At 34.6% G+C, this 23649-nt stretch overlaps 1 protein-coding gene across 1 annotated transcript in view; it reads right to left on the reverse strand.

Annotated features, from left to right (window-relative positions):
* Positions 1-23649, reverse strand: part of SANBR (SANT and BTB domain regulator of CSR) — a 56401-nt gene that overhangs the window by 12497 nt on the left and 20255 nt on the right. Inside the window, exons 8-15 of the mRNA XM_040623444.1 lie at positions 22086-22172; positions 21864-21974; positions 19577-19700; positions 16426-16578; positions 6539-6684; positions 5681-5780; positions 4448-4480; positions 3475-3574 (exon numbers count right to left, since the gene is read on the reverse strand). Of these exons, the coding sequence (XP_040479378.1) occupies positions 3475-3574; positions 4448-4480; positions 5681-5780; positions 6539-6684; positions 16426-16578; positions 19577-19700; positions 21864-21974; positions 22086-22172 (854 nt within the window). The remainder of the gene's footprint in view (positions 1-3474; positions 3575-4447; positions 4481-5680; positions 5781-6538; positions 6685-16425; positions 16579-19576; positions 19701-21863; positions 21975-22085; positions 22173-23649) is intronic.

Consider the following 23649-nt stretch of genomic DNA (forward strand, 5'->3'; position numbering starts at 1 on the left):
AAATAAATAAATAAATAAATAAATAAATAAATAAATAAATAAAATAAAAATAAAAATAAAAATAAAAATAAAAACCTTCCCATAAAGAAAACTCTAGGCCCAGACGACTTCACTGCTGAATTTTATTATATATTTAAGAGAGAAATAATACAAATACTACACAAGTTCTTCCAGGAAAGGGAAGTGAGTGGAACACCGTCCAACTCATTTTACAAGATCAGTATTATCGTGGTAACCAAACTTGGAAGATATCACAGACAACTAAAAATAAACAACTAATATCGCTCATAAACACAAACAACCCTTAACAAAATACCAGCAACTCAAATACATTAATATATAAAAAGACAAATACCTCATAACCAAGTGGAGTTTACCTTAGAAGACTGGTATAACACTTGAAAAACCAATGTAATTCATCATATTGATATATGGAGAAAACCTAGATCATCATCTCAATAGATAGAGAAAAAGTATTTGATAAAATTCAACACCTATTCACTATAATAATTCAGCAAATTAGAAACAGAAAAGAACTTCTTTAACCTGAGAAAGGTCATTTATGAGAAACTGAGAAACCAACCACTAACATTACATACTTAATGGATAAAGACTGAATGCTTTCCCCCTAAGACAGGAACAAGGTAAGGATGTCTGTTCTCACCACTTCTATTCAACATGAGGTCCTAACCAGTGTAAAAAGGCAAGACAAAGAAATACAATGCATACATACTGGAAAGGAATCTAATAAACAAAGAAAAATTAAGTGAAATTAGCAAGGACACAGAAAAAAGCTCATTTGGAACAACTGAAAAATTGTCCAACTGAAAAATTTGACAATTTTTAAAAACCTACTTCCATTTATAACAGCATAAAAAAAGCACTTAGGAATAAATTTAACAAACGATGTTCAATATCTGCATACTGAAACTACAAAACATTGTTGAGAGACATAAAAGAATTAAATAAATAGAGAGACATTCCATATTCATGGATTGGAAGACTTGCCATTGTAAAAAAAAAAGGTCATTCTCTCCAAATTGATGTATGGGTTCAACATAATCCCAATAAAAATTCCAACAGTATTTTTGTAGAAATAGTGACCTTTATTCTAAAATGTACAGAAAATGCGAAGCACCTAGAAATACCAAAATAATCTAAAACAAAAGAACAATTTTGAAGGACATACATCACCAGATTTCAAGAATCACTAAAAACTACAAGAATTAAGACTCTGGTATTGATATACTGATGTAATAGAGACACAATCAATAGAAGAGAACAAAGAGTTTAAAAATAGATCCACATGTAAAGGATCAGTTGGTTTTAAACAAAAGTGTCACGGGAATCCAATGGGGAAAGAACATTCTTTTCAACAAATGGTTCTGGAAAAACTAGCTATGCATATAGGAAAACAAAGGGAAGCTCGACCCTTAACTCATACCATATACAAAAATAAACCTGGAAGGGATCATAGACTTAAATACAAAAGTTAAAATCATACAACTTCTAGAAGAAAACAGCAGAAAATCCTTGTGACCTTGGGGTAAGCAAAGATTTCTGTTATTAAAACATGAAACATAAAAGGAAAACTAAAACATTAGAGCTCATGAAATTAAAAACGGGCTCTTCAAAAGACATCATTAATAAAATTAAAAGACAAGTCAAAAACTGGGGACAAATATTTGCAAAACATATGGACTTGTATCCAAAATATATATAAAGAATGCTTATAATTCAACAATAAGGCAAACAATCCAACTTTGTACAAAACAGGCAAAAGATCATTTAAACAAACACTTCATGAAAAAGATATATAAATGGCCAATTAGCACATGAGAAGATGCCTAGAACTATATACCCACTAGAATGGCTAAAGTTAAAAAAAGTAATAATATCAAGTATTGTTAGAAACGTGTAGCAACTGGAACTCTCATACATTGCTGGTGAGATGCAAAATGGTACAGTCACTTTGCAAAGGAGTATGGCAGTTTCTTATAAAGTTAAACATACACTTACCCTATGACCCAGCAATTCCACTCCTAGGTATCTACCCAAGAAAAACGAAAACATATGTCCACACAGACTTGTATGCAAATGTTCATGGCAACATTATTCATGATAACCAAGAACTGGAACAACCCAAATGTCCATGAAATGGTGAATGGATAAACATATTATGGTATATTCATACAATGGAATACTACTGTGTGATAAAAAGGAACAAACTACTGATATACACAACAATATAGATGAATCTCAAAAACATCACACTAAGTGAAAGAAGCCACACACAAAAGACTACCCATGATTCCATTTATATGAAACCTTAGAAAAGGTAAAGCACTGTGACAACAGCAGATTGGTGGTTATCTGGGGGTGGGATTGGCATAAGGGAACTGAGTGTAAAGGGGCAGGAGATAATTTTTTGGAGTGATGTTTTAGGTCTTAATTTTGGTGGTGGTTACCCAACTGTATGCCAAAACTCATCAATATGTACACTTAAAAATCGGTGAATTTTGCTACATATAAATTCTATCTCAATCAACTGGGAAAAACATCACACACAGCATAGTAGCTTTTTCTCCTTGACTAATTATAACTTAAAAATAATTGATAAAGAACTAGTTTTTTAATAAGAGGATTTGACACATGAAGAAAAATTATGTAAAACTTGGAAAAAAGACAAAGGGAGGGTTGTATGTCCTTATAGTGTCATATTAGAGGACTGCTTAGAAGTCTCATGTAAGAATTATTTAATTCTCAAAGAAAATATCCTTGTATCTGACTTTCCTATCTACTGTTCATTGAAGGCCCAGATGCTGTGAAGTTTTACGTCAACTTGAAGATTTTTGTGTCTAATAGAAATGCAAATGATTTCTGTTTAGAAGAAAAGATAACCTCAAAGGTGATCGGGTTTACTGACTTATAGGACATCAATTAGTTTTGAATCTAACTTGCAATCCTCTTTAATATTCTTTTTCAAATGCCTATAAATACCCAAGTCTTCAACTGCTCTTTAAACCAATTTTCCCTGCTATTTGTCTCACTAAAGAGTTCAAAAATTTTGAAACAAGTTTATTCTTGTTATTTAGTTGTATAAAATCATGTTTTCAATTTTTTAAGAATCATACTCTGATTACTACTGCATAATGCTTCATTTGCGTGTTACTTCAAATCATCTCAGGCACACACTGATGTAAGTCATACATTTTGAGAAACCCATTTCACTTACACCTGAAATGAAAATGTGGAATATTATTTCTCAGTATACTGCACTTTTTAAATACCTTTGTGATTATTCTGTGTCAGTGCCAGGATTAGGGAATCTTGATGGAGCCTCCCTTATTTTTTTTCCATGTTGTAGCCTACCGTGTAGACTTAAAAAGCTAACTCCTCACCCATTGCATCAAAGCCTTCAGAATGCTACCCCTTCATAAAAGTAAGACTTGATTTTATCTTAGAAATCAGTACTTTGTTTCTTGGATATTTCTTCCTCATCTCCAACTTCATCTTCAGTGACCTCAGATCCAGTGGTATATTCTTCTTCTTCTGAAAATAACGATTGTTGTTTCTGAATTAAAAAAAACACACACACACCCTTTAAAAAACATAGTATTAACACACCTCTCATGGATTATTTCAAACATATTTACCTAAATTTATTTTGGATAAATGAGCCAAACAAGATCTGATAAAATGACAATGCCTCGTACAACATTTGGGAAATGGACATAAAAATTTCATTGTTTAGGATAGGATCACATTACATTAAACATTTTAAAATTATTTCCTTCACATATTCTAGCAGAGTGATGGGCACATATTAGGTCCTCAGCATTTGTCAAACTGCACCTCTAACACTCAACTGAATCTATGTTCCTTGATATTAAGATTAAATTAAAATACAGTAATTGCCATTATTAAAGTAGTCTCATAAGCAAGGACAGGTACACATTCCCTGGATAAATGTGGTCCTGGATTATTCAACCATAGCCTCATCAGCTTCCTGCATCTACCTACCCACCCTGCTTTCTGTCATCACTGATCCAAATTCCAGTTCCATTCTTGTGAATATTGGTAGCAGATGGCAGAGTAATGGCAAATAGTTAAAAGAAAAAAAAATCAACCAACCAACCAACCAACCAACCAACCAACCAAATGCCTGGAATTTAATAGATTTGTTGCTTTGTTCTATGTCCTAACGTGACTTAAAAGCGACTTTTAGAAGTCATTAGGGACACTTAAGGAGTATGCAACAAGATAATGGAGTATATGTCTGTTTTTAAAAATGGCACTTTCAGTAAGTGCAAAATTACAGAAGCTGAAAAGGATAATTGCATTGAACTAAAATCTGTAAAATAAGATACTGATAAGATTCTATTAAACTAAACTTTAATTATGGAAGAAAGAGATCCATGAAAGTGGAATATAGTTCCTTACTTACCAGTTGCAGAGTCCAGTTTTTCAGTGACAAAAACTATAAGAAAGATAAAGGAATAAGAGATTAATAAATCTGCATCTAACCAGACTGTAGCTCATTTTCATGTGGAGACTGAGAAAGAGTTGAAAAAAGCTGCAAGTATAGCTCCTTTCCAGGTTGAAACATAACTTAAAACTCAGGCTGAAAATGATGTATTACAAATTTCTTGTATCTGCTGCCTATAGAAAGATGTATATGTTTACAAAAAAGAAGAAGAAGAAGAAGACGAAAGAAAATCAACACTTCCCAGTGTCATTTCCAAAGGATAAGTAAATCACATGTAGAGATAATACAACTTATTTTTTGAACTATTTCAATCACTTTTTTAAAAAGATTTATTTATTTGTTTTAGACAGAAAGAGAGCACGAGCAGAGGGAGAGAGAATCTTAAACAGACTCTGTGCAGAGCAGGACACGGGGCTCGATCTCATGACTCCTAGATCATGACCTGAGCTGAAACCAAGAGCTGGATACTTAACTGACTAGGCCATCCAAGTGCCCCTTCAATTACTTTTTAATGTTTATATTTTACTATAAATTGAGGAACCAGATTATATATGGATAGTCAAGAAATCTAATTTGCTATTTTGTATATAATTCATAAATGAATGTTAATGATTGAATATTTGCAGTCATTTCAAGTTTACAATGCATTTTACATGGAATATTTCACTTTGTCAAGTAAACACTGTCTCAACCAATACAAAGCCAGGAAGTTCACAGGCAATTGGAGATTCCCTGGTTGTCAGGAACAAGAATCAAAGGAATCACAGCTATCCAGCCCTCTGAGAAATATTTGTCTTGAAACCTTGCAAGAACTAAATGCATTCCTGATTACAATTAAAAAAAAAAAAAGAATTTCGTACCAAAAAATTTATAGAATTAGGAAAGGACAAAATATCCCATACTATCTTCAATTCTCAAATCATTATTTGTCCATAATAAAACCTCTGAAGACCATGTTATATATTTTCCCCAAATTTAAGCTGACCAGTTATTAGTTGAGGGCAAGGAATGTGTCCTATTACCCTTAGAGTCCTACTTACTCAGCATAATACCTTGTTGTTATGATCAGGTAGTCAGTAAATGCTTATTATCTGAAAATTTCAATTTCAGTTTAAACCAGTTATTTCTGTCAAAGATTAAATATCATCAACTGTTTATATCAATAAAGAATAAGTGAAACAAGCTACTCACAGCATTGAGTTCCCCACTTTTGGGGCCCCATGGTGTATTTGGCTCCAGTAAAACATCACAATCTAGACCCTTTTCATCACAGGTACCAACCCCAGAATCACTTGAAAGAAAAAGACATTTTATGGAGAAATGTTCAATTTCACAAGAAGTTAAATGCAAATGATATCTTTTTTTATTGCAAATATTTTACAAATCGCTCTTTAGAAACACAGTTCTTGAGTATAAGGTATGCCACCTCAACATTTACATTTCTTAATTCATCTAGTGATTCCCCTAGCAGAAGACACTCCATATCGGGGAGCACCATGGCACTCCAAGCATCACACTTGTCAGGTGGTGAAATGGGCTGCTGACTGGTACTTCTGTGAGAATGGCCTTCATTAAAGGGTCCCCCACCCCCCAACCTGACATCCTGCTGCAACTGCAAAATGATAGAAGTGACTCAGAAATTATTAAACTCAAGGAGTTCAAATTCCTGCATAGATGACCTCAACCAGACTTTTTTCTAGTTCTATCAATCAAGCATTGAAGGAGGGCTTACATAAGTTGGGAAAAGAAAAACCCTCAAAAAATGAATTGCAGGTCCCAACCTTTCAATCACCAAAGACACCTTTTATTAGTTTTTCTTCCCCTTGGACCTCCAATATTTTGAAGTGTTTTTCCTATCAAATAAACACCTGCTTGCTCTTAACGAGAGCTAACATATAATATCAGTAAGCTTTCTGAAATAATGTAAACTATCTGGGGACTGACATTGATTTGGGGAAGCACCAGGGAATGGAGGATTCTGAGATGGGAAGCATGAATAAAGCTGCTGCACAGCGTTCCCCTGCCCCCACCGCCCTCGTCCTGCCTCACCTAACCGTATCCTTAGAAAAAGGCACAACAATGACATCTTTGTGTTTGTAGAGATCGTCCAGTATTCTAGCAGTTGGACAGGACGGCAAATCTCCACCTTCACCTTGATCGTGAAGAGCAACCACGTGATCCTTCACTTTACAACCCTGTCATGTAAGAGACACTGAGTTAGAGAGGGTGATTTGTTATAGAAATATTCCTGTAAAGATGATTGTATGTTTTTGTTCTTCGTTGCCCAGCCATATCATCATATCAACCATTTTACAACTTTTTCTCAAAAAAAAAAAATACAGTTGATTTTTGAACGACATGGGGCTTAGGGGTGCTGATCCCCTGCACAGTCAAAGATCTACATAACTTTTTTTAAAAAGATTTATTTTAGAGAGAGAAAGACAGCGTGCACTTGCATGCGTGCATGCACGCGTGTGTGTGTGTGTGTGTGTATGCACAGCAGGAGGGGCAGAGGAAGAGAGAAAATCTCAAGCAGACCATGCAGAGCAGAGCCCAATCTTATGACCCTGAGACCATGACTTGAGCCAAAACTCGGATGCTTAACCAACTGAGCCATGCAGATGCCCCAAAATATGCATAACTTTTGACTCCCCCAAAACGAAACTACTAATAGCCTACTGATGACAAGAAACCTTACTGATAAACAGCTGATTAACACAAAGTTTGTGCTATAAGTATTACACACTCTATTCTTAGAATAAAGCTAAGAAAAGAGCATTAAGAAAATCATAAGGAAGAAAAAGATACGTTTATAGTACTGTATTTATCAAGAAAAACCCATGTATAAGTGGAGTCATGTAGTTCAAACCCATGTTGTTCAAGGGTCAACAGTATTCATACAGAAAAGAGCACAAAATATAAATGACCACCTTAACAAACAGCCAAAAATATTCACATAACCACCATTCACATTAAGAAATAGAATATTGCCAACACTTTAGGAGTTCCTATGGGCCCATTCCTGATTATTAACTGCCTCCCTTCTCCCAAAAGATAATCTTTATCCTGACTTGTATGGTACTCACTTCCTTGCTTTTATTCTTTTACCACTTAAGGATGTATCCCTAAATTTAGCTATAGTTTTGCCTCACTTGTTTCATTTAACGTTTTTATGACTCAACAACATCATTGCATGTAATGATAACATTTGTTTTAATGTATATTATTCCATTTATGAATATTCACAATTTGTATATCTATTCTATAGTTGATTGTTTCCAGTTTGGAGCTGTTACAAATAATACTGCTATGAACATTCTTCTACGTTTCCTGGTGTAAAAGTGCTCATAGGTACCAAATTATATTACTATCAGCAGAGTGTGAGAGTTACTACTCTACATACTCACTAACACTTGGTGAGACATTTTAATCTTAGTCATTCTGGTGAGCATGTAGTAGAATCTCATTGTGCTTTGAATTTGTATTTCCCCAATTACATATGATGTTGAGCCCCTTTTCGTGTTTACGGGACAGCTAAATGTCTTCTTGTGTGAAGTTCCTATTGCTATTTTCTTATTGATTTGTAAGAGCTGAAAAAAATCTTAATATGGACCTTTTATGGATATGTTTTGCTAATATTGGTCCTACCTATGAGTTTGTCTCCTCTGTTTAAGTTTTTTTAATGTAGGTGATGTACTTGAGTTTAAAATCTCTTCCTTGGGGTACCTGGCTGGCTCAGTTGGTAGAGCATGCAACTCTTGATCTTGGGTTCATGAGTTCGAGCCCCAAGCTGGGTGTAGAGTTTACTTTAAAAAAAAAAAAAAAAAACTCTTCCTTTATGGTATTATCTTTTTTAAAAAACCACACACAACCATTTTATTTATTTATTTGAGAGAGAGCAAGAGAGAGAGAGAGAGAAGGAGCGTGATGCGGGGCTTGATCCCAGGACCCTAGGATCATGACCTGAGCTGAAGGCAGATGCTTAACTGACTGAGCGACCCAGGCACCCCAGTACTATCTTTTAATAGCTTTATTAGTTCTCCTTTCACATATAGATCCTTTTTTTTGTGAGTAGTTTGGGACAGATTCCATTTCCATTTTTTCCCCCATATGGATATCCCAATGTTCCAGCACCTCTTACCAAAAAGTGTATCCTTTGCTCTCTGCTCTATAATGCCACCTCTGTCACAGTCAAGTATCCAGGTGGCTCTGAGTATTCTCTTCTATCGGTCCATCCATCTACTCTTCACCAGTATCACTCTATTACCAAAGCTTTGTAATAAATCTTCACATTGGACAGAGCCAGAACTTCTACCTTTGTGTTCTTTGAGAGTATCTTAGCTATCCTTGGCCCTTTTCATTTCCACATACATTGGAATCAGCTCAGCAAAGTTCCCAATAAAAATCTGTTAGTATGTTTATTGAGATTGTATTGATCTATACAGGCCAGTTTGGGGAACATTTACATCTTTATAACATTGAGTTTTCCAATCTATGAACATGGTATAACAATCCATTTTCTAGTTTTATTTTCTCTCATTAATGTTTTATGTTCTTTATGTAGAGTTCTTGCACATATTCTATTAGATTTAATCCTAGGTACTTGATTTTTTGAGGCGACCTACTATAAATGGTTTCTTTTTATAAATTTCATCTTCTATCATTGGTTGGTTTATAGAAATACAATTGGTTTCTATAAATGATTTTTAATAGATCTTAAATTCTTATTAATTCTAATAATTCATCGAGATTCCTCAGGATTTTCTATGTTCACAATGTCATCTGCAAATTATGACAATTCCTTTTCAATCCTTATACCTTTTAATTTCTTTTTCTTGTATTAATATAATGCTAGGACATCCAGTTCAATTTGAATAAAAGTGTGGTGACAATGGGCATCCTTATTGTACTTCCAATTTCAAAGAAAAAGTTTTCTACATTTCACCATTAAGTGTGATATTTGCTTTTAGTAGTATATTATCTATTCTTTATTGGATTATGTAATTTCCCCTTTATTTTTAAATTTGGTAAGAATTTTTTTTTATCATTCTTCCCATTTCCATTATATACATTAATTAAGAAGTTATACATTCTTCTATTCTTTCAGTGATTACCCTAGAACTTTTTTTTTTTTTTAAGTTATTTATTTGACAGAGATAGAGACAGCCAGCGAGAGAGGGAACACAAGCAGGGGGAGTGGGAGAGGAAGAAGCAGGCTTCCAGCGGAGGAGCCTGATGTGGGGCTCGATCCCAGAACGCTGGGATCACGCCCTGAGCCAAAGGCAGACGCTTAACGACTGAGTCACCCAGGCGCCCCTACCCTAGAACTTTTAAAATGACCTATCAAAGTCTGATTTGTTAATACTTCCCCTTTTAAATAATGTAAGACCTTTTGAACTGCAAGACCTCCATTTCACCACCCTTCTAATCTTTAGGGTATTGCTATGGGTTTTTAAACTATATATTAAAATAAATAGTATGTATCAATTACTTTTACATTTTCTCTCTTATTAATATAATTTTATGTTTATTAGAAACACACACATATGAAGCTTTACCATCATTGTTTATACAGTTGATGTTCATTTACATTTACCAATATATTAATTTCTTTCTTTGGTCTTCATTCCTTCCTGTATCTTGAGAACACCATTAGTATTTCCTTTAAAGCAGTTTGCTTATCCCTCCCCCTGCTTGCACTTTCTCTCTCTCTCTCTCTCAAATAAATAAATAAATAAATAAATAAAATCTTTAAAGCAGTTTGCTGATTACAAATTCCTTCAGTTTTTCTTTGACTAAAAATATCTTTATTTTGCCTTCATTCTTAAAGGATATTTAAGAAAGGCATAGATTTCTAGATTGTTAACTATTTCTTTTGGCACACTGAAGACCAAATAGACTATACTCAGGCTTCCACAGCTACTGCTGAGATGTGAACTCTAATTAATGATGTTTTGAAGAGTCTGTATTTTTTCTATCTGGCTGCTTTTAAATGTTCTGTTTTTTTATTTTCTGCAGTTTCACCATGATATGTGCAGATATGGATTTCCTATTATTTTATTGGGAATCACTGGACTTTTTTTTCCATTTTTATTTTAATTCCAGTTAGTTAACATATAGTGTTATATTAGTTTCAGGTATACAATACAGTGATTCAACAATTCCATACAAGGGAATCACTGGAATTCTCGAATATATAATATTTTTCAATAATTCTGAAATATCAGCCATTATCTCTTCAAATTTTGCCTCGGATATATTCTTTTTTTCTATTAGGAATTCCATTAAAAATTTAGTCCTCCTCACATGAAAAGACAAGTACTATGGAATTCCATTACATGAGGTATTTAGAATATTCACAATTTACAGGTACAGAAAATAGAATGAGAGTTGCCAGGTGCCAAAGGGAAGGAGAATGGAGACTGTTGGCTACGGAGTTTCAGTTCTTGCAAGAGGAAAGAGTTCTAGAGCCTGGCTGCATAACAGTGTGAACATATTTAATGCTACTGAGCTATACACTTAAAAATGGTTAAGACGGCAAATTTTATGTTTATTTTACCACAATTTAAAAAAGGACACGCACTCTCTAAGTCTCTTACTTTTATATTTCTCATCAATTTGTCTCTCTGTGCTTCATTCTGGATAGTTTCTTCTTTTATCTTCCAATTCACTAATTTCTCAGTTGTATCTAATCTCCTGTTAAATTTGCCACTGAGCTTAAATTTGTTATAATTTTTTTTTAGTTCTAGCATTTCTATTTGTTTTTTTTTTTTAAAGATTTTATTTATGGGGTGCCTGGGTGACTCAGTCGGTTAAGCAACTGCCTTCGGCTCAGGCCATGGTCTCAGGGTCCTGATCCTTGTGCTCTCTTGCTGTCAAATCAATAAATAAAATCTTTAAAATTTATTTATTTATTTATTTATTTGAGATTAAGAGAGAGAGAGAGCACAAGCAGCGAGTAGGGGCAGAGGGAGAGGGAGAAGCAGGCTCCCTACTGAGCAGGGACCCTGACCTGGGGCTGGATCCCAGGACCCTGGAACCATGACACGAGTGGAAGGCAGATGCTTAACTGACTGAGCCACCCAAGTGCCCCTATTTATTTTTATTTAAACCCTCTTTGTCATTTTTTTTAAAAAAGATTTATTTATTTATTTATTTGACAGAGATAGAGACAGCCAGCGAGAGAGGGAACACAAGCAGGGGGAGTGGGAGAGGAAGAAGCAGGCTCATAGCAGAGGAGCCTGATGTGGGGCTCGATCCCAGAACGCCAGGATCACGCCCTGAGCCAAAGGCAGATGCTTAACCGCTGTGCCACCCAGGCGCCCCTCTTTGTCATTTTTTAAAAGATTTATTTATTTATTTGAGAGAGAGCAAGAGCAGGGGGAGGGGCAGAGAGAGAGAATCCTTCAGCAGACTCCCTGCTGAGTGCAGAGCCCAACACGGTGCTCAATCCTGTGACCCTGAGATCATGACCTGAGCTGAAATCAAGAGTCGGACACCCAGCCAACTGAGCCACACAGGCACCCCTTATCATTTTTTATAGTTTATAATTCCCCGCCAAAAATTTCCAAGCTTGGCTTCTATCAACTTAAACTAGTAATCTTATTTATTTTATAGTCTGTGTCAATAATTCCAATATTTATAGTTCCTGTGGTTTGATTTTGTGGCATAAGTTCTGCTGTTCCCCTTCTTGGTAAATTACTTTCATCTATGTCAGGTTATCTTTGTATGTTGAATATTTTATTTAAAAAAAACTGTCTGTAGGGCGCCTGGGTGGCTTAGTCGGTTAGGTGTCTACCTTCAGCTCAGGTCATGATCTTAGGGTTCTGAGATTGAGCCCCGCATCGGGCTCTCTGCTCAGGGGGGAGTCTGCTTCTTCCTCTGTCTGCTGCTAATCCCTGCCCCCGCTTGTGCTCTCTCTGTCAAATAAATAAATAAAATCTTTAAAAAATAAAGAAATAATCTGAGGTGTAGAATAATGTTATTTTCCTTCAAAGAGAATTTTTACTGCTTTTGCCAGGTGCCTGGAAACAATAGCAATCCAAGATGACCTTAATCCAAGTTCAGGACTTGAAATTTCCTAGGCCATGCAACTGAATCAAAGCCAGGCTGCTATCCAGGCAAGGAATAGTTTACTTCTGATTTAATCTTATTTTCTTTGGATCCCAACTGAAAGTGCAAGGGTGGGAATGTTATTCATTACTAACTCCATTCTTCTAGACCTTGGACACTGACTATTACCCAAAATTCTGATACGGCACCTAAAGATCAGCCCAGCCTCTTAGCCATTTTTTCCAGACTGGTATTTGCTCCCAGGACAAAAATGGCCCTGAGTGCTGGCTCCCTTAGGGTTTCTATCATTTCCTGTACCTTAACACTAATTCCTCATTATTAGCTCTTTGATGCTTTTAATATAATCTTTATATTTATATTTAATCCACCTTTTTTAGTTGCCTTTTGATGGGAGGATTAGTCTGAATTACTTGGTCTGCCCTTACTAGAAATATAAATCACCATATGAGCTGTTTAGATTTCACTTAGCCTAAGAAATCACCTCAACAATATCCATGATGTCACGTACAAGATTTATCATACAGTTTAATTACTATTTATTCCTCCCTGTCTCATGATGAATGGAATATAAGGGGTTAATACAACCAGTAAACAGACAATGACAAGACAAAGAATCACAACTTTTAGTATTGTTTACAACAATGTGAATGTGATAGTTAAAGCAGAAACATCATAACCACAAAGAAATGCAATGACTAAAAATCATATTACTGTAAAACATAACCATGAATTAATAAACTTCTTGGGCCTATCAAAGCTATCCCATTTTGCTTAAAGTGTCATACCCAATTTAAATTGCTTTGTACGTAAAGCATCTACCTAACATTAAATACAAACATTATGTGGGTAACCTATTACCTCACCAATAAAACTTCTGACTAATCGAAGTTGGTGACTGATTGCAAATACAACAAACTACCTTTCAGCTTAAATCCCTTGATCCATCATTACAATAACATTCATGCTAATACCCCAAATTCCTTGGCCCTAAATCTCATCATACCCATCTGGTAAAACCCCAAACTGGATGAGCTCAATGACCCATTTTCTCCATGTTTGCCCTCAAGCAGCTTAGCACTGCCGGAGAGAGTGACATAAAAGGCATGTTGGATTTCACTGTAAATTTATGATTACTAATCTCTGATGGGCTCTCAAATTGCTTACAACCTTTCTCTGGAAAATTCACTCTCATATTTTCCAAATAAACTATTTCAAACTTTCAATACTGCCTTCAAACCTTGGAACCTTCCCTCTTCCACCTCATTCTTAGCAGGTGGTTTTTCCTCCTACTTTATAGAGAAGAAAAGCATTAAGGTTGGAAAAACATATCCAAATGATAAAAACACAATTTTACTAATAACTGCAACCACCCTACTCTTTCTCTACTGTTAAACAGAGGAACTGCCCTTCCTCTTGTCTAAACGAATACTGCCTCATAACCTTATACCATCAACCTCTCCTCCCCAAATGGATCCTTCCCACTGACTTTAAAGAAGATCTCTTCTATTAAAACAAAATAAAGCAGAAACAATAACCAGATACCTATAATGTAATTACTGACTTACCTTCTCCCTTTCTCAAATTTCCCAAAAGAGCTGCTATTCACACTCTCCATATCTGGTCTCACTCCCTTCACAACCCACACCAACCTGGCTTTGGGATTTAGCACTCCACCAAAACAGACCCTCACACATGAATTCCAGGTTACCAAAGTTAAAGGACACATTTCTTTCATTATTTTATCTAACCTCTTGGCCATATTTGGCATCATGGACCACTTTCTCTTTCTTAAATACTACTTCTTTGATTTTCATGACAACATCCTTGGTTTTCCTCCTACAATTCCTGCTGCTCCTGATCACTGTCTTTTGCAGGCTTGTGCTTTGCTACCCAGCCATTAAATTCTGGGAGTTTCTTTAGGCTCTGCTGTAGGCTCTCTGATCTCCTTATGCTCACCTATACCTACTGGTTTCAATTCTTACTTATTTGCAAGAAGACTTAAAATTATCACCTCCAGGTAGTCAATTCTCTGAGCACCAAAACCCGCATATCTAATACTCTTGGCCTGGTTGTCTCCTAAAACACCTCAATCTCAAAATGTCCAAAACAGAACTCATGAGCTTCTCTCCAAACCCAATTCCCTTCTTGTTTCCTCCTTAGTAGATGGCACTACCACTATCCAGTAGCACAAGCAAGAAACGGGGTTATCCTTGACTTCTTCCTCTGTGATGTAATCCATCAAACCATTTCAGTTTTACCTCCTAAATACTGAATTCATCTCTACAACCCTAGGCCAAGCTACCACCATCTCTCTCTAAGACTAGGCAGTAACTCCTCTTGTACTTGACTACACTTATTATTTCTGCCACTCTCCACACTGCAACTGATCTTCAAAACCCAAAATAAAGAAAAAACATGGCCTACAAGGTCCTGCCCCTGCATGGCCTAACACCTATTTACCTTGCCAGCCTTTTCTTAAACTACGTAGACGGTTTCGTTCAGTCTCTCTCATTCACTGTGTTCCTTTTGGCCTTGGTATTCAGACTGAAGTGCTCTCTCCCTCCTCTTTGCCTCACATACTCCTACCCACCCTTCAGATTTCAGCCGAATGCCAACTCCTTGACTTCAATGCCCAGGTCAGACCAACCTATTATAGACATTTATGGCCCTGCATACTTTTTCAAACAGTTCTTTGCATGCTTTTTTTCCCCTTTTGATACTACTGCATGAACTATAAGCTCCACGAAGGGAGAAACTATCTAATTTTACAGAAATTAGATTATTCTCTGCCTTGCACAGTGAGTGACACACCTGCGGTGCTTTATAAATAACTGTTGTATGGATGAGGGGGAGGAAGCGCTTTAGGTTCTTTTCCTGCACTGATGAAATTTAATTACACATTTTCAAAAGTGTTAGTGATCAAGGACTCTAGCCTACAGCAACACCCACATATTGTACCAAGATATATGTGCAAGGATGTTCATTACAACACTGTAATACCATCTGGAAACAACATAAATGTTCATCGATAGGAGGATGGTTAAATAAAATGTGATGTATGTACGGCTTAGGATATCACACAGCAGTAAAAGAAATGACAGAAAAATAACCTAGGTATATTGTTGATTGAAAAGGGCAAGTTACAGAATAATACGAACAGTATGATCCTATTTCCAATATAAAAAACTGCGTATAATTTGAGCCTGAAATGTATAAAACAGGGGCACCTGGGTGGCTCAGTTGGTTAAGCATCGGCCTTCAGCTCAGGTCATGATCTCAGGGTCCTGGGATCAAGCCCCACGTCAGGCTCCCTGCTCAGCAGGGAGTCTGCTTCTCCCTTTCCCACTGTCCTACCCCCTGCTTGTGCATGCTCTCTCTCTCTCTCATAAATAAAATCTTAAAAAAAGACAGAGAGAAGGGAAGAAAACCTAATATTAAAAAAAATGTATAAAACAAAGTCTGAAAGGAAACCGTTAACTGTGGTTACCTCGAAGAAAAGACGCAGAACAAGGGAGTGGTGTAAAGAGGGACTTCTACTTTTAACTATACTTATTTTTGTATTGTTTAAAGTCTTTCTTATGTGAATGTATCACCTTTATGCTTTAAAAACAATAAAAGGGGAAAAGATTAAATAAACAGTGTTAATGAGCACTGTAACTACAAACAGGCAACATCCAAAACTCGCCTTTGCAGGGGCACCTGGCTGGCTCCGTTGGTGGAGCATGAGACTCCTGATCATGAGGTCGTAAGTTCAAGCCCCATGTTGAGTGCAGAGATTACTTGAAAAAATAAAATCTTTTTTTTTTAATAAAATATTTAAAACAAACAAACCACACACACACAAAAAAAAACCCAAAATTTACCTTTGTAAGCTGAGTGGGATCAAACCGAAGAACCTTTTGGTTACAGCAGGGATAAATACCAGTGCCAATAGTACTCAGTGAACTTGCTGCAGTAGGATAAACCACTGTTTCCGAGTGATATTGACAATGTGAAAATTCTATACACAGAAAAGCCTGAATAAAAGAAATATATAAAATCAATCATTATTCCCACAATGAAATTATACACCTCAAAAAACTTTACTCAGGACTACATAATGTATGTCCCATTTATTTTTTTTTTTACTTTTTTTAAAAAAGATTTTGATTGTTTATTTGAGAGAGCGAGAGACAACGTGAGCGGGGGAAGGGGTAGGGGGAGAGGGAGAAGACTCCTCACTGAGCAGAGAGCCCAATGCAGGACTCAACCCAGGACCCTGGGATCATGACCTGACCGAGCCACCCAGATGCCTGTGTATATTCCATTTAAATAACATGTACAGAAAAGGCAAATCTCTAGAGACACAAAGTAGATTAGTGGTTGCCTGGGGTTGAAGATAAACTGGGGAATGGCAGCAAATGGACACAAGGGACCTTTTTGGAACGATGGAAATGTACTAAAACTGGATGTTGGTGATGGACGCACAACTCTGTGAACTTACTAAAAATCAGTGAATTGTACACTTGAATGAATTTTATGGCAGGTAATTACATCTCCATGAAGCTATTAAAAGCAAAAACTAATCATTTTATTCGAAATCCAAGTGCATTAAAGTGATCTTGACATACATCTGATTTTATAAATGGCTAATCAAATAAAAAGTTTTCCAAAGAAAAAACGAAATAAATTTTGCCTTGCTTGATTATTCTTTGACATTTTTTTATGGTAAATATTTAGCACCAATCTTAATGAAAACTATGTAATAACTTTAAATTGTTGAATAGTAGAATTTTAATAATAAAATAAAGAGTTTTCAGATATGTTTACAAGTTGATAAAATAAAGAACAACATTAACAATTTTAAGCACTGATTTTGAACATAAAAGCATAAAACACAGTCTATAATTCCAAATTCTTAGTCGTTAGTTCTAATTATGATTTTTAAACAGTTTTTAATTAAAAAATTTTTTGAGTCTGGGAGTGCCCCTAAGGTGGCTCAGTCAGTTAATCAGCCAACTCTTGATTTCGGTTCAGGTCGTGATCTCAGGGACCTTAGATTGAGCCCCACATTAGGCTCTGTACTCAGCAAGGAGTCTGCTTGAGGATTTTTTCTCTCCCGCTGGCCCTTGCCCCCCCCCACTCTCTCTCTTTCTAAAATAAATAAATAAATAAATACATTTTCAAAGCATTTTTTGAGTCTGATAAAAGCTAGAAGGTGCTTACTCATACACAAAATATTTTGCATATGAACTATTATGAGTTTATAAACTCTCCATAATAAATACTATAAATCAATATTCAATTTGGTATAAAGAAGTGAAAAAAATCCCTCATGTTTTCTGTGTTCTGACATGCTTAACAAGTCAGATTTTAGAAGTTTGATATCCTTGATTATTACTGATATTCCACTGTAGGGAGTATCTACTAAGTACCCATTAAGTTTAAAAAACAAAAAAATCCACCCTCAAACCCAACCTAACAATAAATAGTGCTAGTGAGGATGTGGAACAACCAGAACTCTCCTACATAGCTGGCAAGAATGCAAAATGACTCAAGGACTTTTAGAAACTGTTAGGTGTGATAAATGTTAAGCTTACATTAACCACACAATCTGGCAATCCTACTTCTAGGTAATAACTCAAGAGAAATGAAAACATATGTTCACATGAAAGCCTGTATGGAAATGTTTATACCTTCTTTTTTCATAATGGCCCTAAATTAGAAACACTATAAAGCCCTTCACAGGTGAGTGGATAAACATACTGTGATACATTTATACAATGGGTTACTATCTAGCACTAAAAAGAAATAAACTGACACATAAAACAATGTGAATAAATTTCAAATCCATTTGCTAAGTAAAAGAAGCCAGATCAAAAAGCCAAATACAGTATGATTCTATTTATATGGCATTCTGGAAAAGCCAAAACTATAGGGACAGTAAACAGATCAGTGTTGCTGGAGGCTGGGGTGGAAGAAAGAACTGAGAAAGGCCAGGGGAATTTCTAGCCTGATGGAAGTGGCTTATGCCCTGACTGTGGTGGTAGTTACACGACTATATGGGTTTGTCAAACCTCATAAAAAAGGATGAATTTTACTGTATAAGGATAAATTTTACTAAATGAATGCTATATTTCAACAAATCCAATTTAAAAAATTGTAGGGATTGGAAGTCTATTGGGTGGAAACTTACATAGTTTGAAAAAACTCACCCTGATGGTTTTGATAAGCTGCTCTTCCTTCCAGCTACTGAAAATTGTTACTCAAGTGAGAGAGGAAAATTACTGGAGTCAGGGAGACATTAGGGATTCATAAAAAATTTATGTAGAACACTCTGGATTTATACCTAAGACTAATTAGGAATGACGTGACTTACAAAGATCAATACTTATTCTATAAAAGGATTTATTATAGGTACCTTCAAATAACAAGCTTTCTTGTGCTTTTATTACAGATTTCATTTATTAAGAAAAAAAATAAACAAAATCTTTTAACCTTTTTGGGAACACAACTGCTACAGTAAGAAGAGCACATATCAATAGTACTGTTTCTACAGAGAGCTTCTGAATTTCTAAAGAAATTAATGGGCTAACAGAGAAACAGTTTGGCTCGAAATAATTGAAGGTAGTAAAGATTTTGGTTTTTTTTTCACTGAAAAAATAGATTTGGTCACTTAAAACCTGTTGATTTTCTAAAAATTAGGCAAGGCATGATTGTTTCAGCCTTGAAGATACACAGTGAGAGACACAAAACCAGATGCAAGCAATGTTTATTAGTGCCATTATTTTTGCCACTAGTTTCTTTAAAAAGATGTCAGATGTTGTCCAAATACAATCAAACATACTAATTAATTATATTAAAAGAGCCTGCTATGCCAGGCATCTGGCTGGCTCAGTTGGTAGCGCATGCAATGCTTGATCTCAGGGTTAAGTTCGAGCCCGAGATGTAGAGATTAAAAATAAAATTTTAAGAAAAAAACGGGCCTGCTATGAATGTTTGCAGAGAAAAATATTCTTTTTTAAAAAAACTCACCTGATAACATCTTGAACAAGTTAGCCAGTTGACTGTTCCCCACAAGCGCCAATATACATCTCTCCAAGATTTTAATTCTTCAAAAAGACTATTCAAATACTCATGAACATCCCAAGTCTTATCCCTGGGGAAAAGAGCCTCAATTATTACATTATTTTACAAGCAAGTAATGTAAACAATTTGTTTTAAGCAAATGTTTTTAAATTTGTGGCTAATTTCCAAAAACATTCCCCAAATGATAGCTGTGGGATGGACTACATTGAAAGTAGAAAAAAATTTCATTTGGGAGTTTGTTTATTCTCTTTTTCTGTGGACATCAGAAAAAGATATGAAAGATTGAATGCCAAATTATTTTGCTAAACTATATATGCTAAACTAGATAATTATTTTGTTAAACTATATTAAATAGGGTTTGAGCAGGCTAACAGTTGGGACTTAGGCATATGATGCTAAGTAGAACATTTATTCTAATTGTACATACTGTAAAATAAGTTACTAATCATTGGTGATTCTAAACATTTCTTTATATTATTTTCAAAAGGCATTCTCAAGTAATTGAGTAATACAGTCATATATAATCAGGTCTTGGTGACACACATTTTGAAGTTAATATAAATTTAAAACATAGCGAAGGCTTAAAACCCTATTTGCTATGTCCATATGTAACTCAAGTTCCTATTTTTTCCAAGTCCCTTAATCATTTTGAACTTTTGCTATCTTTGTCCTTAGTTCAACAAATAACAAAATGTCATGACATTATTACAAATTGCATAGGCACATCTGTTTTAATTAAAGACAACGGAAAAAATGTCATCAACAGCTGACTTATAGGAACATAAATAAAACAACAAAAATGGATGTTGAAGTCAATATCAATTTTTTCACATACTTTATAGTTATTGCTGCCAGAATGGAAGTGCTTTCCAAAAAATGAAATCAAGTCTCAAGACAAAAAAGTATAAAACCCCAGGTGCTTATAATAACTAATGAAGATTCCCCTGATTATTGTATGAAGAGAAAAAATGAAACATTTTAAATGTGACTGTGAGGGGTGCCTGGCTGGCTCAGTCAGAGGAGCATGTGACTCTTGATCTCCGGGTAATGAGTCTGAGCTCCATGTTGGGTTAGAGATTACAAAAACAGAAACAAAAACAAAAAAACTTAAAAAAAAATTTTAAAAATAAGCATGACTGTGCTATTAATAATAGGGTCAAATGTGTTTCTCTATATTTGTTTTAGTTTTAAAATATGAAATTCAACATTTATACTGTTTTTTCCTTTAACAAAAGTACTGTACATTTTTAACATAGAAAAAAAGAACAAAGTTAAAAGCATCCATAATACTATCACTTAAAGTGATAGTATCACAGTTTACATTTTAGTGAATGTTTCTAGTTTTATGACTTTTTTCACTTAACTCACCACTAACAACTTGCTACCTAAGTATATATACTTCTACAACATTATTCTCAAAGGCTGCACATTAAGAATTTATTAGATATGTTTTATACAGATATACTACTACATGGATATATTTTAGTTCATTTAATCATTTGGATGCTTCCCTTTTTTTCCCTATCTAAACGACAGAGCAGTAAGTGTTCTTGTTGAGTGCTTTCACAAATCTAACACTACCTCTTTGGATAAATTCCTAGCAGGACGATATTTTTAGAGAATATATACATTTTAGAATTTTTGCTTTCCTGAGAAATTTATATATTTATAGAATTTATTTATATATTTTTAGAGTATATACATTCCAGACTTTTTGCTTTTCTGAGATATTACACCAATTTATAATATTCTCCCCCAAACTGAGAAAGACAACTGGTTTTGAACTTAAAGGGGAATAAAATAGGACTATACAATTAATGGAATACTGACAAAGTATGATGAATAAATAGATTATGGAATATCTAACGCTAAAGACAATTTCCTCATTCACCAAAATTTACCTGAAAGTAAATTTGGTTCTTTTTCAAATTCAATACAATGTTTGTATAAATAAAATCCATTAGTGAAAAGAAATCATTTTAATGGCACTGACCAGAATATCCTCCAAGACTAATACACAATGATTTTTACTATTTCAAAGTTTAAAAACATCATGAAATTTACTCAATAAACAAAATACAGCTTTTACAAAACTTTGTTTTGAAAGCATCTTTCTAAGTCAAAGCTGGATCATACTCAGAAAAAAATGTTATCCTATACCTTATAAAACTAGTTGTTTTTAGAAAAACACTAGTAATCCACATTTAAAAGCTGTGTTTTATTTTTACTGCACCTTATGTGAATGTAGACAATATTTCCATGTTGATCCACATTGATTTTTCCAGGAATGCAAGGAATTCTTCTTTCTGTTTCTTTTGTTAAAAGTTTCTTACACAAACAACATCTATAACACATAGAAGACACAAAAACACCCAAGAAGAAAATTTAAAATGTAGTAAAATTTAAAAATTTAGCTGCACTGTATAGAATACCGAAGAAAAACAAATCACTGTACCTGTATAACGTCGCTGCATTATTCCGAGAATCTGGGTTCAAGTTCTCAGGATCAAAAAGTCTCTCAATCTTCTTACAAAAAAGTTTACTATTAACAACAAATGACCAACAAATTAATTTTCTATTATTTACATTACTAAAGTTACTTGATTGTGATGAAAATAAACACTGGCCTATCTGCATATGTAAAAAATAAAATTAATAAATCCTTGGAGAGACTCTCTTTGGGAATTTATGATACATTTATAGTGTTCTAAGTAAATAAACCTACTAATGATAAATGCCTAATCAAGAATATATTTTCATAAGAATATTTGTTCAGAATATTCAATACTGATGAACTTGAAAACTTAACAATCCTGGGTCTACCAATAACTTGGCATATGATCTTTGGCAACTACTTAACCTTTCTGAACCTTGTTTTCTCATCTATATAAGGGGATTAATAATTCCAAACTCACAAGGTTTTATGAGAGCTAAATGAATAGTGTTTGTAAAGAGTGCCAGATACAGCATTAAGCATTCAACATATGTAATAAAAACTATTATTATGCACAATGTGACTAAACTTTAAGTCTTATGTTATTAATTCCAACTGTGTATCCTGAGGCCAGATCTGGAGTTAGGATATTAACCCCATTTTCAAGTATTTAGCTTTCAGAATTTAGATTACTACATATCAAAAAAAATATTATAAAGCAACTGTAATTAAGACAGTGTGCTACTTATACAAGTATAGACAAAGAAATCAACAAAACTGGACAGCTGCATGCAAAAGAATGAAACTGGATCACTTTCTTACACCATACACACACAAAAAAACTCACAATAGATTAAAAACCTAAATGTGAGACCTGATACCATAAAACTAATAGAAGAAAGCATAGGCAGTATAATTTCTTTGACATTGACCTTTGCAACTTTCTTATAGATATGTCTCCTTAGGCAAGGGAAACAAAAGCAAAAATAATCTATTGGGACTACATTGAAATATAAAGCTTTTGCACAGCAAGGAAACCATTAACAAAACACAAAGGCAACCTATTGAATGGGAGACGATATTACCAAATGATTTATCTAACATGGGTTAATATCCAAATATATAAAGAACTTACACAATTCAATACCAAGAAAACCCAATCCAATTAAAAAATGAGCAGAGGACCTGAATAGACACTTTTCCAAAAAAGACATACAGATGGCCAACAGATATATGAAAAGATGCTCAACATCACTGATCAGGGAAATGCAAATTGAAACCAAAATGAGGTATCACCTTACAAATGTCAGAATGGTTAGAATAAAAGAAGACAAGAAATAACAAGTGACAGCAAGGATGTGGAGAAAAAAGAACCTTTGTGCGCTGCTGGTGGGAATGTAAATTTGTGCAGCCACTATGGAAAACAGATGGAAGTTCCTCAAAAGATTGAAAATAGAACCACCATATGATCCAGTAATTCCACTACTGGATATTTACTAAAAAAAAAAAAAAAGAAAAGAAAAGAAAAAAAGAAAGAAAGAAAAACACTAATTTGAAAACATACATGCACCCCTATGTTTATTAT

This window comes from Ursus maritimus, unplaced genomic scaffold (assembly GCF_017311325.1).
Source record: "Ursus maritimus isolate PB19 unplaced genomic scaffold, ASM1731132v1 scaffold_6, whole genome shotgun sequence".
Taxonomy (NCBI): domain Eukaryota; kingdom Metazoa; phylum Chordata; class Mammalia; order Carnivora; family Ursidae; genus Ursus; species Ursus maritimus.